The sequence below is a fragment of the Corylus avellana genome, chromosome ca7 (genome assembly GCF_901000735.1).
Source record: "Corylus avellana chromosome ca7, CavTom2PMs-1.0".
Classification (NCBI taxonomy): Eukaryota; Viridiplantae; Streptophyta; class Magnoliopsida; order Fagales; family Betulaceae; genus Corylus; species Corylus avellana.
The window spans coordinates 28,347,689-28,361,218 of NC_081547.1; the positions used below are offsets into that span (position 1 = coordinate 28,347,689).

Sequence of the window (13,530 nt, forward strand, 5' to 3'; positions counted from 1 at the left end):
CATTCAGCTAAGGATGATGCTTGTATTGGTCCTAGTTGTTAAACAGCGTTTTCTACTGGGTTAAGCTTCAGGAAAAAATTGTGATTTAACATAATATTAAATTAGAAATCTTGAGTTCTTCGAATTTTATTTCTTGTGTTGAGCCTCACTTATTGAACGAGAATTTGAGCTCACACGAGAAAAGGTGTTAGACATCATTTTCTATTGACCTAAACTTTTAAAATAATTAATAATTTAACACTATCGATTCAACTTTGGATATGACTCTTCAACCCAACTGTAAATCAAAGACAATAAACATTCTTCATAATAATTCTCAATCATATTTAACAATTTCTATCTAAATAAGTTGAGGGGTTCATTGGCCATTATGTGGTTTCGGTTAGTCTAATTTGCACACTAAATCTAACCTTCAACAGACAATTGTCACCCTCAACAAATAGTGATTCATCATCAAAAGACATTCTATTTTGAGGGGGACAAAACTTAGGTTGGCAATTTATGTTTGTGCATTGGATTCACGTCATATAAAAATATGAATTTAAACTGAATAAGTCAACTCCAACTTGACTCATTTAATTAAACAAGTTTGACTCATCAATCATAACCCGCTCATTTAATATGAGATTCATGTCGACTTTATGAGTCGTGTGAAAAATTGTCACCCTCAAAACCCCAAAGCAAGCACCAAACAATTTATTTATTGATTATTTTTCAGGTGTCTGGATGCAGATAGAACTGACTAGCAGCTACAAGGATACAATCACATCATAATAGTACTAAAACAGCAACTACTTCATAAGCAGAGGCACCGTGCTTCAGGAACTTCAGTCTTCAAGGCAACGTATAAGCTGCAAAACAGAGCAAGTAGTTTTAGGATGAGATGATTTTGGCCATTGTACCTGTTAAAGGAGCAGGGGAGAAAAGCAGAAAGAAATGGTAATAATATGTAAAACTGACCTCCACACTTGTATCCCACGGGACGATCGGCGATATTGCAGCGTTTGGGAATGGTCACGGCAACCTCTGGCTTGACGCCGGCGCTTTTAGCTGTATTAGAAAGCATAGCAGCACAAAGGCATCTTGGGTTCTGCTCCATCTTTTTCACCTGACTGCAGCACCTACCAGAAACTTCAGCATTCTCATCTTGCGCTGCTGAGACACAGGGAGCCAGCTTGAAAGCCTCCATGTCAGGAGAAGATTTCCCACATTCACCAGCCCCATAAACCCCATCAATCCCAGCAATGGCTAGAGTTATGAAAAGCACCAGGAAGCAAGCGTACTTCATTGGAACTTCCATTTCTCTGATGCAATATACACTTCAATTCCACGGGCTTTTATAGTGAAACAAGCAGCTCAAAAGGAGCTTGCACGCGAAACCCACAAGAGATAGTGGATGTAGCACTAGAACAAAGGCATTTTGTTTATTGCACACCTAATCCTTCAGAAATTGGTTCATGATTGCCTGCCCATTCTTTATGCCAACGAAGATAGTGGTGTCATCCAATTTACTTTAATTCTTGTACTTGCAATCGAGCAAATAAGACATTCAAAAATCTACCTAGCTAACCATCCCTTATTCCTCTATAATCTATTTACAGAGTAATGTTACTCTTTACAAAGAGTTGTATTTTCCATGATAATATATCTCCCCAAGACTAGCCTCGCTCATTTACGAATTTGAGCAAACAGTTTCCTTGAAATTATATGATGATTCCTTTTGCTTAAATTCATAATCCAAAGATAAAAATGAGCAGAAAGTGAAAGCATTAACTAAGATAAATTGCATTAGAAGGGGTTACAATTTGAGCTCGCAGCAATATTCCAAATAAGGCCTCAATTATTCAGAAATTACAAACAACTCTAGGGCCAAAATTAGCGAGTAAAAGCGTACAAAACCATAGAAATATATAAGAGAAGCCCAACGGGGACCAAAATAACGAGCGGAACCACGGCGGCGTAGCTAGCTGAGCTGCCGCAAGCCAAAGTCCCGAGCTTGATCTGGACCACATTGACCAGAGCGAACGTCAAGAACCCGCACCCGCAGACCGAGCCGACGCCCGAGACCAGGATGCCGATCCGGAGCACCGAGCGGTTGATTTGGGCGAGGAAATCGGCGGGTGGGTGGTAGGTTGGGCTCCTGGAGATCCGTATGGCCTGTTTGAGGCCCAAGGCGATGAGGCTGGAGAAGAGGAAGGAGCTGAAGGAGTACACGTGGAAGGACACGAGGTTCTCGGCGACGGAGGGGCCAGGGGTGCAGGTTTGGTCCACGATGAGGGTGTTGGCGGGGTCGGTAGGGTTCCAGGCCAGCCCGATGAAGACGGCTAAGGTGAAGATCGAGTTCACGTTCACGATGCCGTCTAGGGCGGTGATGTGGATGCTGGATGTCATTTTGGGAACGGGAGGTGACCGGAGAAGTTGGTAAAGTTGGTAAAGTTACAATTTTTTAATAAGCTAGCTTTTGACAAAGCAGACTCCACAATCGTCCAGTCTTTAGACTTTAGCCCAAAAAATAATAATAACAAAGAGGAAAAAGATAAAGATAAAGGAAGAAAAAGAGGTAAAGGGTGGTAATTTGTGTTATCATGCAATCATGTTGAAGTATGTGTGTAGTTTATAAGATTATATAAATAAAATTTAATTTTACTTATTTAATTAAATGGATCAGATCTTTTAAAATTATCATTAAATTTTAGATACATCACTATTAATTTTGAATCTAATAATAATTTTTATTATCATTCAAGAAGTGCATTTGATAATATAAAAGCAAGAGCGTAGCATTTCTCAAATGGTTTTTAATTTGTAGAGCATTTTTATATATACAATTCTGTAAATTCAATTATCATTTTTTTCAAATTCAATTATTAAGGTTCTACAATATTGATATTATTTATTATTCTTACTAATTTAAAATTTATTATATATATATATATATATTTTAACGATTTAATTTAGAACAAATACTTAGGACAAGTGAGAGTGTGTATCTAGTCCTCCTAGCATTACCCCTCTAAGAAGCATTTTGATCAAAAGGCATATGATATTCGTTAGGACAAGTGACGCGCAGTTATAATTTTATTCTGTGCGCTGAGAGTGCTTTTCATACGCACGCACATATGGGATGGGGGAGTTCTTTCTCTCTTTTAATTAGGAAACAAGAAAACAATCACGTTTGGAGGTATTTAAGAGCGAAAATTAGGATTATATGTGGACACTGGACAGAGTTAAAACTCAAAATGAGTTGTTTCAAACGGGAGGTAGGTCCACCCCTAGAAATAGTAAAAATTTTATAATAATTCAAGTAGAATTGATGGGATAATTTTTATTTTTTTTTCTAAGGAATTAATATGATAAATTATGATGGTGTAAAATATAATGTGACATTTTCAAATAGAGCCAGTTAAATATATGAAGTGGATGGTGTAAAGAAGTTGATGGTGAGGCCTTTGGGCTAATGATCCAAGATGGGTTCCTTTATTGTATCTGGACTGGCCTGCATGTGAAGTTCGGCAAGTAGCTCCAAGCCTCCTCCCAACCCAACATGTGATGGTTTGGAGCGTGCAATTCGAGAGCAGAGTCTCACGAGGTGGCCCGAGTTGTGACGCCTCACGTCACGACAAAAAACATATAGCGTGAATCGAGTGTTCATGTGCGCAAAATAAAATATTAATTCGCCGTTGCCGGGGATCGAACCCGGGTCACCCGCGTGACAGGCGGGAATACTTACCACTATACTACAACGACCTTGTGCAAAAGGATAGAACGATATTATATAAATTCGTAAACGTTGGAGGAGCCTACACTTTACTCTCCTTGTGGGAATCATTCTTTTGCAAGGAGTACATTGAAGAACAAGCAATTCGTCCACTTTTTGGGACACATGACCAAAGAAAAACTCTCTGCTTGAGCGTAGGCTTTAATAATACCTTATTTGTTGAGGACGCGAAATTTGCAAGCACTTTCTTAAGACAGTAAACCATAACCTGCTTTCAACTCCACTAACGTGAGAATAATAGAGAGTCCATGAAAATGAATTAATGAGTAGGAGACTAATTAACATTGTGCCCATTGAGACTCGAAGATATATCTTCCCCTCTCATCAAATCACATGGGAGTAAAGAACCTCCTCTCCACCAAACCAACCCCTCTAGTGGTCTACCCGGGTCATTCATTAGGTGTGGGGTTCCATTTCTCCAGACTAAGTTTAATTAGGCAACACCACGTGCTCATTGAAGCTCATTTAAGTATTATTCAAACTTGCTACTCAAGAGATATCTCAAACTAGGAAGTATATAAAGTATATCATAAAAAGAAATAAAATAAAATAAAAAAATCTCTATTTTTCCATAAATTTTATAGCTTATCATCATTTCTAGCTGTGTTAATTACTGTGCTTACTACATCAGAAAATCTGCGTTAGATTCACCTGCAGATTTAGAGGACCAGAGGTTCAGAGCCAAGTGCAAAGGTTATTATTAGCTAACTAAAGTCGAGAGTATCAAAATGGGCATTTGGTCTAGTGGTATGATTCTCGCTTAGGGTGCGAGAGGTCCCGAGTTCAATTCTCGGAATGCCCCCTACCCAAGTTTTTTAGTTGGCTTCCCCAGATGGGATCGGTCGGCACACATCTTCAAAAGCAAATCTTGAACTTCTGTAGTTAGACCTGAAGTTTTTCTATGTTATATCACATTTTTTTACTCATTGTTTCTCTGAAAAAAACTTTAAATACTTCAACAAACAGAAACTCAGCGGTCGTGGTGCAAATTGGTTGACTTTTCCAAATGGGAATCAGTCGACACTCATCTTCGAAAGCAAATCTTGACAAATACATTAATGCCCCCAACTCAATAAGTACAAAGAATTGGTTAGACCAGAAGGTTTTCAATGATAAACATTCTGTAGTTCTCTAATTACATCACATTCTTTTCCCCATTGTTTCCCTGAAAAACAACATCATGAGAACACTGTAACAGACAAAGCCTCAGCGATCCTGGCGCAATTTGGTCCCATTTTGGTGGGCTGACGCCTCTTTCTCATGTGCCAAAGCTTCTGTGCCACTTTGCTTTGGAGCTGAAGCTAAAGCTTCAGTTGGGTTGCCGCAGATCCTAGTCTTTGTCTCCACTCCAAGATAATTTGTCAAGACTCTTTTCACCCCAAGTCCACGACGGTGAGGCTTGCTATGGTTGTTGATGAGAAAAGGGGTTCTCTCTCCCCTGGCAGGACTAATTAGAGGTGCAGGTGAAAAGCTTGGTGTGGAAAAAGTTGTTCTGTATGGAGTGCTCGAGTCAGGCACCGAGAAAGGGATAGAGACTGTCTTGTGAGCAATTACACTTACTGTGGGAGCCGATGACATTCTATCTGAATGTTTAGTCAAGTCATCCACGTATAGTAAATCATCTATACGAGCCACAATATTGAATGCCAAGCTCTCCAAAACTCTTGAATAGCTCTCAAGAATGGATTTTCCAACATCCTGAAAGTTTGAAAACAGAAAAAAGTTTTATTTAAGAAATAGGGGGGAATTGCATTTAGAGTAACAAGTTGATCCTAAAGTAAAGAATTTGAACCTTGTTGCACTGGATCTTGCTGGTATCAAGAGTAGTTTGTGTTAGACCAGGGAAGCGCTGCTTCAAGCAGAGCAAGAGGCTCTCAGCTTTTTCTGCCAGCAGTTCCCTCTTATCTCCATCAACCATGAGGTCCTTGACCACTTCCCATGAGGACTTTGTAGTGGAACGGTTTGGATTAGGTGGAATTCTAGCATGAGCTCTTCGACGCCACACATATATTGAGGCTTCCACACGGTTGGCAATCTCTAGAGCAACATGTTCTGAGGAAAGGTCGAGGCAATCAAGTAGGCATTCTGCAGAGAATTGATCTGATGTGATGTAACGGTAAATAACATCCCCGAGACAGGCTCTCCCATTCTGAAGCAAATTAACAGCAGCTCAATATTAGGTAACTTTGCACGGTGATCATTTAAAAGTTGAAGAAATACTAATGAATCATATAATGAAAACATCAAGTATTATGTTTTTCTTCTAGAGTTTGCAGCATGAAATGGAATGGTTCAAAGTATAAAGAAGTCCATCAATAAACTGCAATGCAGACACCAATTAAATACAAATAGCCTGCTATGCAGGATATTCAAACCTTTGGAAGAGCTTCCAAGTATGACTGAGGGACTTCCATTTCTGCTAAAGCTATGCTATTTATGGCCATTGCAGCTTTCAATATTTGATTTGCACATTCGCGTGTGTGACTCAACTGTTTTCTTGACTTTTCGCTAAGGCCGCCAGGAGCAACACGGGGTACAGGCAGCCACCACTTCTCCTCTTGCCTTTGCATTGTTTTGCGAAAAGAGGCAGAACCATCTGCATCTGGGGCTACAACACCTTGATCAACATACCAAAATTCCGTATTGGTGAAGGTATCTAATATATCCTGTCACAAAGGAAAGGGCCTAACAAATTCAGAATGACTTCTAAAGTAGAAAATAGTATCATATGAAACCAGCAAGATTGAACCTTACAAGAAGCATGTTGTCTAGTTTACACAGAGCTGGGAGATTGATAAAAATATCAGATCTCGGCCTGCAAGTCATGACCTGCATAATGCACAAGAATCAAACAAGAAAGAGTTAATTCAGTGTCCAATGACACACCTCCTTGTTTCAATCATATTCCTTTTGAGGTCTTCCCCACATTTATTTTGCTAATCATACTAATGGCTGGAATAGTTATCATAAATAGCAATTTCGACCAGTTTAAGCTTTCAGCCAATTTTTATCACGTTTTGACCAAAAAAAGGGGGGAAAAAAATCAGTTTCAATTAAAAATCGACAATGATATGGGAAGACTAAATTGGGAAGTAGCATCTTAAGATAATGAACTTATTTAAAATGTTACTTCAAGCTACTTCCACAGGTTTAAATAGTGAAAAATTTAAGATCCAAACATTTTTTTTGTTCTTCTCCAGCAACCAAACAGGATTTCACTGATTAAGTTCAATATTTTAATAACTACTAGTTCAGAACTAAAATAAGGACTATTGTTTGCACTACCTCAAGCTTACTTCCATCAGGAAATGTTTGCCAAGTGGGAATCAATTCGACAATGTGATCACTGACACAAAGTAGCCACTCCATCTCTCTTCGCCACATAGATTTCTTCTCAGCAGGCAAGGGTTCTAATCTCCATAGTTGACCAAAAATGGTAGCTACATAACGTACACGGACAAAAAAAATTGACAAAAAGAGGGATATATCATATTATTGTAATTGAAACCTTCACCAAAGGAAAACTCCACCAAACACAAAACTCAGAGAGACAGAGACAGAGAGAGAGCATACCACAGAGATTGGTAATGGCATTTGAGATAGCTAATGCCGTGCAGACCCCTTTCCCTGACCCTGACATGTCTTCACCAAGCAACAATTTTGAAAACCTTTCCTTCATCATATCTATATCTGTTTGAATATTATTTACAAAAGATAGTTAGATAACAAAAAGAGATGGGCATAATTACAGTGGAGGTTTTCTCTTTCTCAGGTCTTTAAAAAATCAAAAAAACATAAGTAACATCCGAAGTTTGAAATTTACTAAATTTTCTTACAATTTCTTAGAAACCAAACATATAACAAACCTGAATTTTTGGAGCACATTTTCTTCAATTTAGAATCAGCCAAATGGGTTTGTTTCTGTTCAGCTTGAACCACATCAGAAACCGCCGAACTTTTGCTCACTTGAGCCTTGCGAATAGGCCAACCCAACGGAGGCGGCGAAGAAGTCCCTTTTGCTTTCACTTCCTCACTCGAGGTCTCGGTGCTCGATCTGCAAGAACCGCTGCTCTCTCTAGACTCAGTGCTCGAATCGGTGTGCGATTCGGCTCTAACCCCATTTCCACCAAAAGATCCAGACCCATCTTTTCTCTTTTGAAGATTTCCGCCCTTCTTTACTAAAGTTTCCATCCTAACCTTTCTCGAACAGCAAAGTTTTCGAAACCCAAAAGCGAAGTCAAGCAAATAAGCCAGTGCTGATTCTATGGTCCAAGGAGTAGAAGCATGATTTTTGGTGATGGGTGAGAACAGAGTAGGAAAATGGAAAACTCAGCGGGGTTTGTGAGGTGGGCTAGGCTGAACCATGATTGCTTCCAACGCCTCCTGTGACTCTGAGGAAGATGAGGGGATGAGAGAGGAGAGGGGGTTGGGTTTTATTTGATTTCCTTCTCAAAATTTGATTTTCAAAGCTTAAAGGGTCACTGCCAGATTACCACATGCCAATCTAACGTCTCTCTTTCTCTTTTTCTCCCTCTCACTCTCACACACTGAGTAGTGAGTACGTACTACATTCAAATTTATAATTAAATAACAGTAGCTGTGGCTGTGGGCTGACGGTGGCGTCAACACCACCTCGATCTCAATGATTACTTTTTCACCCTCAGCTTTGGAGACCCGGAATGTTTGTTTAGGTGAAAATAGTTTTTTTTTTGTAAGGGTTTTGTTCATATTTTTATCTTGAAAATAGAAACTAAAAAATAAATGAAGAAAAATTTGACAAACAAAGCCAAATCATTTTTCTCAAAGCCCTTAGGTTACGTTTGGTACGGAAATATTTATTCCATTAGAAAAATGAATAATTTTTATTGAGAATATAAGAATGTTGAATGAAATAGGAATTCTGTTATAGACAAAGGGAATGACTATTCCAAGTATTGAATTTAAATCCTTATAATGTACTCTAATACTAATAAAAGTTATTCATTATTTCTAGTGGACTAGTAATTTTGTGTACCACACGTAACTTTAGTTTTCTAAATTTCAGAATGTAGTTTGTGGTTCACTTTTTTCTTTGAGTAATGTTATATATCACATCAATATTTATGAGTGACAATTCATGTTTGAATGTGTGTTTGAGTCATGTCAAGACATTAGTATAAGACTATATAAGTCAACTATAACTCAAATCATTTAATTAAACGAATCAAAATCTTCAATTCTAACCCACTAATCGTATTAGATTCATATCGAATTTACGGGTGTGTAAAAAATTGTAAGCTAACATAGTATGGTCTAATAACCCTTAAATCGGCCATTATTAAAAAAACAAACAAACAAACAAACAAACAAACTATCGACTACCTATTACATCATATCACATAATAAAAATGTGGTGTATAGCATTACTTCTTTTTCTTTTTCTTTTTTTCCTTTTATTGTTAGCTTGTTCATTTAATTACTTCAAAGAAATCTGCAACTTAGTTGAGAATGAATTATTGGAAGAAAGAATATATTATGAAAATGTGGGAACCACTGGTAGGAAAATGTGGAAATAAATGGAAATGGGTGGGTTAGGTTCGGTGGACATGTGATGGATTTTAAGATGGATTGAATTCTTGGGTTTGCATTTGCTCTTTCCAACCCATTGTTTCAATGAGTCAGGGGGTCTTTTTTTATTTTTATTTTTTCTAGGGTATCAATGAGTGGGGTTTTACGGGCAATGAACACACCAAAAAAAAGGTTCGTTTGGACCGTTTGGTAAACGGTTTATGCAAAGGAAGGCAATTTCACTTTTTCATTTTTTCAATATTCTCTTATTTTTTCATCACATTAACCACTCTTTATTACTATTCAAATAAAAAAATCACTACAAAACATTTTTTTTTTTTCAATACTAAACATTATTACTTTTTCACTTTTTCAAAAAAAAATATTCTTACTTATTTTACATTAATCAATTTTTGCTACAATATCAAACCAAAACCGAAACGAAATCGTTTACCAAACGATCCAACTCTAATTTTGGGTACACAATCCAACTCATTCCTGTTAAATGTGTTACTTTGATTTGATCTAATTTATAGCAAATATTTGCCATTTATCTATTTTAAAGCATTACATAAATGATTAAAATTGTATAAACTTAAAATTTTGAAATAAGTGTTATTTGACATTATATTATAAGGAAGATAAGAATTTCAAATCATGACTTTACAAGTCATTTTCATAAAGTACTGTCAAGTGATAGAATTCATTTTTTCTATGAGTTTAAAATTTTGAAATAAGTGATAATTTAATAACTTGCATTCAAAGTCAAAGGCAAGCATAATTATGTTTTTTAAAATTTGATTGGAGAAGAATTTACGTACCGGCGGTTTAAGTTAACAAAAAAAATTAAACAATACGAGTGATTGAAATGGGTTGAAAGATCATAATACTATATTACAAATTTTTAAAATTTAAATATGGCATTAAAGATACTTGTAATCTAGAGAGGTTAAATGAAATTTTCTCATACCTTTAAGAGTTGTGGTTCTTAATTTAGTCAATAGACTCAATACAGAAGTTTGAATCCAATATGAGAGACTCAATACACAACAAACAATAAGTTAAAACCAGGATATTGTATAATAGTTGTTGAGAAAGGGCGATATGGTAATTTGATCATCTTTTTGAATGGATTCAAGATTCGGTTATATAGCCGTTTAAATGACTATATGACAGAAGTGGTTGATTCGTCCTCTGCGAAAAGGACCTCCTCTAATCTTAAACTGTTTGAACTTTTTTGTTGCTGCTTGCCGAAATCCGAGACTTTTTTTTATATATATTTTTACCAGAATTTTAGTGAAAAGTGAAACCCACAGGACTACACAAAAGGGTCATTTTAGGTGGAAAAAAGAAAAAGAAAAAAATGAGTACAAATTATATGGATAAACTTTTAAAGAACGATTTATCTTCAAAGTTTAAGCTATAGAAAATTATTAATTTAATTATTTGATTAATATTTTTACGTTATCTTCACATGTATTCAAACGGAATAAGATATGTGGCCGAGTGTGTCATGGAATCGCTGGAGGCTTATCGCACAGCAAATTCTCTAAGGGAATTGTTATTAGGGGGAATATAAATGATCTCAGATGGGAAGCTTCCAATAATGACTTTGTTAAAGTAAATTGGGATGTCGTTGTGGATAAACATAGAATGAAGATGGGTATCTGTGTGATAGTTAAATATGGGATGGGAGAGGTTTCGGCTACTCTATCATCACGTAGAGATCATATTATTGAGCCAGATGTTGTAGAGGCAATTGCGGCTTGAGAGCAGCCCATCTATGTCGTGAGCTAGGGTTTTACAAAGTGGTTCTGGAAGGCAATGCTCTTCAAGTGGTGCATGCACTTAGGAAATATGGCAGGAGTTGGAGCCATTATGGACATATTATTGAGAAAGCTCGAGGAATGTTAAGTAGTCTACAAAGCTAGAAGGTTAATCATGTTAGACGACATCTCAACGGTGCAGCCCATTGTCTTACGAAAGAAGCGTTTTGTCTCACCGTGGAACAAGGCCTTACTAAGGAAGTCCTCTATTGTATTTCAGATATTATCTTTGTAGAGCTGTGTGTTTAATCCTATTTATTTCATTTGAAATTGAAGATATCATTTTATGGTCAAGATTTTATTTTACTGTGATACAATGTTAATATATTTACTTTATAGTAATATTTATGCCATTAAATATAACAAAATAAAATATTGACCATAAAATTATTCAAGTGAAATGTAGATGGTCCTATTATGTGCTGAACTCCAACTTAATAAATGAGGTTAAAACCTATAATATTTAATTAAAATTGAAAGTGGATTACCAAAATAGAGTTCGAACTTTGTTATGATATTATATTAAATTTTGTTTATTCTAAAAGCTTTAACTTAAAAGTTTAAACTAATAAAAAATAATAAATTTAATTATATAATTAATATTTTAACATAAACCGTTGGTGAAGAATAAAAAGGTAAGACTTACCCAAACCAAACCAAGAAAAGAATAAAAAACCAAAATTGGCCAATAAATTTATACTTTGAAAATGAATCTTAACGAGGAATAAAGTTTCAAATATGCATACTCCTTATTTAATTGTTTTATCAGCTTGGGCCCTCTTCTGTACTTTTTACCTCTTTCTTCTTCATTTATTATTATTATTATTATTTTGGAATGGAGCATGCAATAATTCATGATTGAGAGCAAACGGTTCCTGAAAGTATGCAATATTTGGATTAACGTAATACTATTGTTTCTGGTATTAATTTGGATATTTAAATAATTCATGCCTAGTTTCCGGGATTAAGCCAGCTTGACCCAGATTTTAAGATGTTACCCTGAGCCCACTAATTGGTCAACAAAATAATTTTTTAAATAAAAAAAATATAATTTAAAAAACATTAACAAAGAGAACCCTTAGTATAACTAAAACAATTGGGATGAATTTGACAATAACAACTGGAAGTGGGAAGTAGTTGAGCTTTTTCAATATGAATCTCCAAACCCCTTTTGGCCCTTTCATATAATTCCTCATGCATAAGGTTTTAGATTCATTAAATATATATACCTTTATGCATAATTTTCAACTCCAAACTTCCCAACTAGAAAGTAAAAGGCAAAAAGCTCCAACAACGGCTACCATATTGTGGTTGACACTCGATTGAATATCCTAAAGCATTTTTCTATAGCCGTTTGATAAAGCAAAAGCAGCAACCCTTGACTTTTGATATGTGCATGCTGGTTGCTTTACCAAAGTTCATTTTCCACCTTCCCATCCCTCCTTTCCAATTCAATTTTGAGCATCAAGACATACCACGAAATATAGAATGGTGCACATGTTGAAATCGTGTCAGGTTCCTATTCATATCACATGAAAACCACTATGTACTAGAGCGTTCGGTTCAGTCTTCCAATGTACCAGATAATCACATCCTAGGCAGTAAATGAGTGTTTTTTTTAGTGGTGCATGTTTTCACTTTTCCACTGCATTTAGAAGCATTCAATGTCCCTCCCGGTTGCATGTGCTCGGTTACTTATTATTACCCTGTTAGGAAAATTGATAATTAATTGGTTATTAATTTTTCACCAGCCCTTTTTGCGAAAGATAAATTTGAAAAGAAAACACATGAGAACACACACCAATCACACACGTACACAAAGAGTTTACGTGGTTCGGCAATATGCCTACGTTCACGGGGAGTGATCCGGTTTCCTTCTTTACTATTAGGAAATATTGAGTACAATGGTACAAGCCTGAACTGCTCAAGTTTAATATCCCAAACCCAAGCCCTTAACCCCTTGTACACTTCACTCAACTGTCCCTCTCAAATACCCAGTAAAGAAAAACTCTCTACACTTTGTAAATGCTACAAAGTGCTCTCACCAATTTGGATTTTCCGGATCCCCTCTTAACCAAGGATTGCATGTCTTTTTATAGAGGCTTAATCACGAAAAAAGAGGAGAAACAATTCTAATCCAATTGCTGCTGGGAAAACGAAACCATCATGAATATAAAGTCTTTTCCATGATGAAGATAAGCATTGCAGCCCACATATTTATCTACACACGTTTTCTCTAAAAAATCTAATTCTAGTTGTTCTTTGACTCCTTTTAAAATTAACATTATCTTCTTATAGATAAATATGACTTGAGCTCACCAACTTGAATATTGATATTTTTCAGCAATTATCTTCACATTCGTTGACAATTTGAGCCAT

At 36.2% G+C, this 13,530-nt stretch overlaps 3 protein-coding genes and 2 non-coding genes across 5 annotated transcripts; 1 reads left to right on the plus strand and 4 right to left on the minus strand.

Moving 5' to 3' along the window:
* Positions 1-683: 683 nt before the first annotated feature.
* Positions 684-1,319, minus strand: LOC132186323 (uncharacterized). The gene is made up of 2 exons (XM_059600232.1): positions 961-1,319; positions 684-851 (listed from the first exon to the last, which is right to left on the minus strand). Exons 1-2 carry the CDS (start codon positions 1,298-1,300, stop codon positions 835-837), a joined length of 357 nt encoding a protein of 118 aa, XP_059456215.1. The 5' UTR covers positions 1,301-1,319; the 3' UTR covers positions 684-834.
* A 437-nt stretch (positions 1,320-1,756) lies between these two features.
* On the minus strand, positions 1,757-2,496 carry LOC132188177 (uncharacterized). Its single transcript, XM_059602580.1, has one exon. It carries the CDS (start codon positions 2,389-2,391, stop codon positions 1,876-1,878), a length of 516 nt encoding a protein of 171 aa, XP_059458563.1. The 5' UTR covers positions 2,392-2,496; the 3' UTR covers positions 1,757-1,875.
* Positions 2,497-3,675: 1,179 nt separating this feature from the next.
* TRNAD-GUC (transfer RNA aspartic acid (anticodon GUC)) lies at positions 3,676-3,747 on the minus strand. The gene has a single exon. It is a non-coding gene; the product is annotated as a tRNA-Asp (tRNA).
* A 761-nt stretch (positions 3,748-4,508) lies between these two features.
* Positions 4,509-4,580, plus strand: TRNAP-AGG (transfer RNA proline (anticodon AGG)). The gene has a single exon. It is a non-coding gene; the product is annotated as a tRNA-Pro (tRNA).
* Positions 4,581-4,807: 227 nt separating this feature from the next.
* Positions 4,808-8,317, minus strand: LOC132186321 (rop guanine nucleotide exchange factor 5). The gene is made up of 7 exons (XM_059600230.1): positions 7,645-8,317; positions 7,352-7,468; positions 7,064-7,218; positions 6,533-6,607; positions 6,154-6,444; positions 5,571-5,927; positions 4,808-5,476 (listed from the first exon to the last, which is right to left on the minus strand). Exons 1-7 carry the CDS (start codon positions 7,967-7,969, stop codon positions 4,985-4,987), a joined length of 1,812 nt encoding a protein of 603 aa, XP_059456213.1. The 5' UTR covers positions 7,970-8,317; the 3' UTR covers positions 4,808-4,984.
* Positions 8,318-13,530: the final 5,213 nt, after the last annotated feature.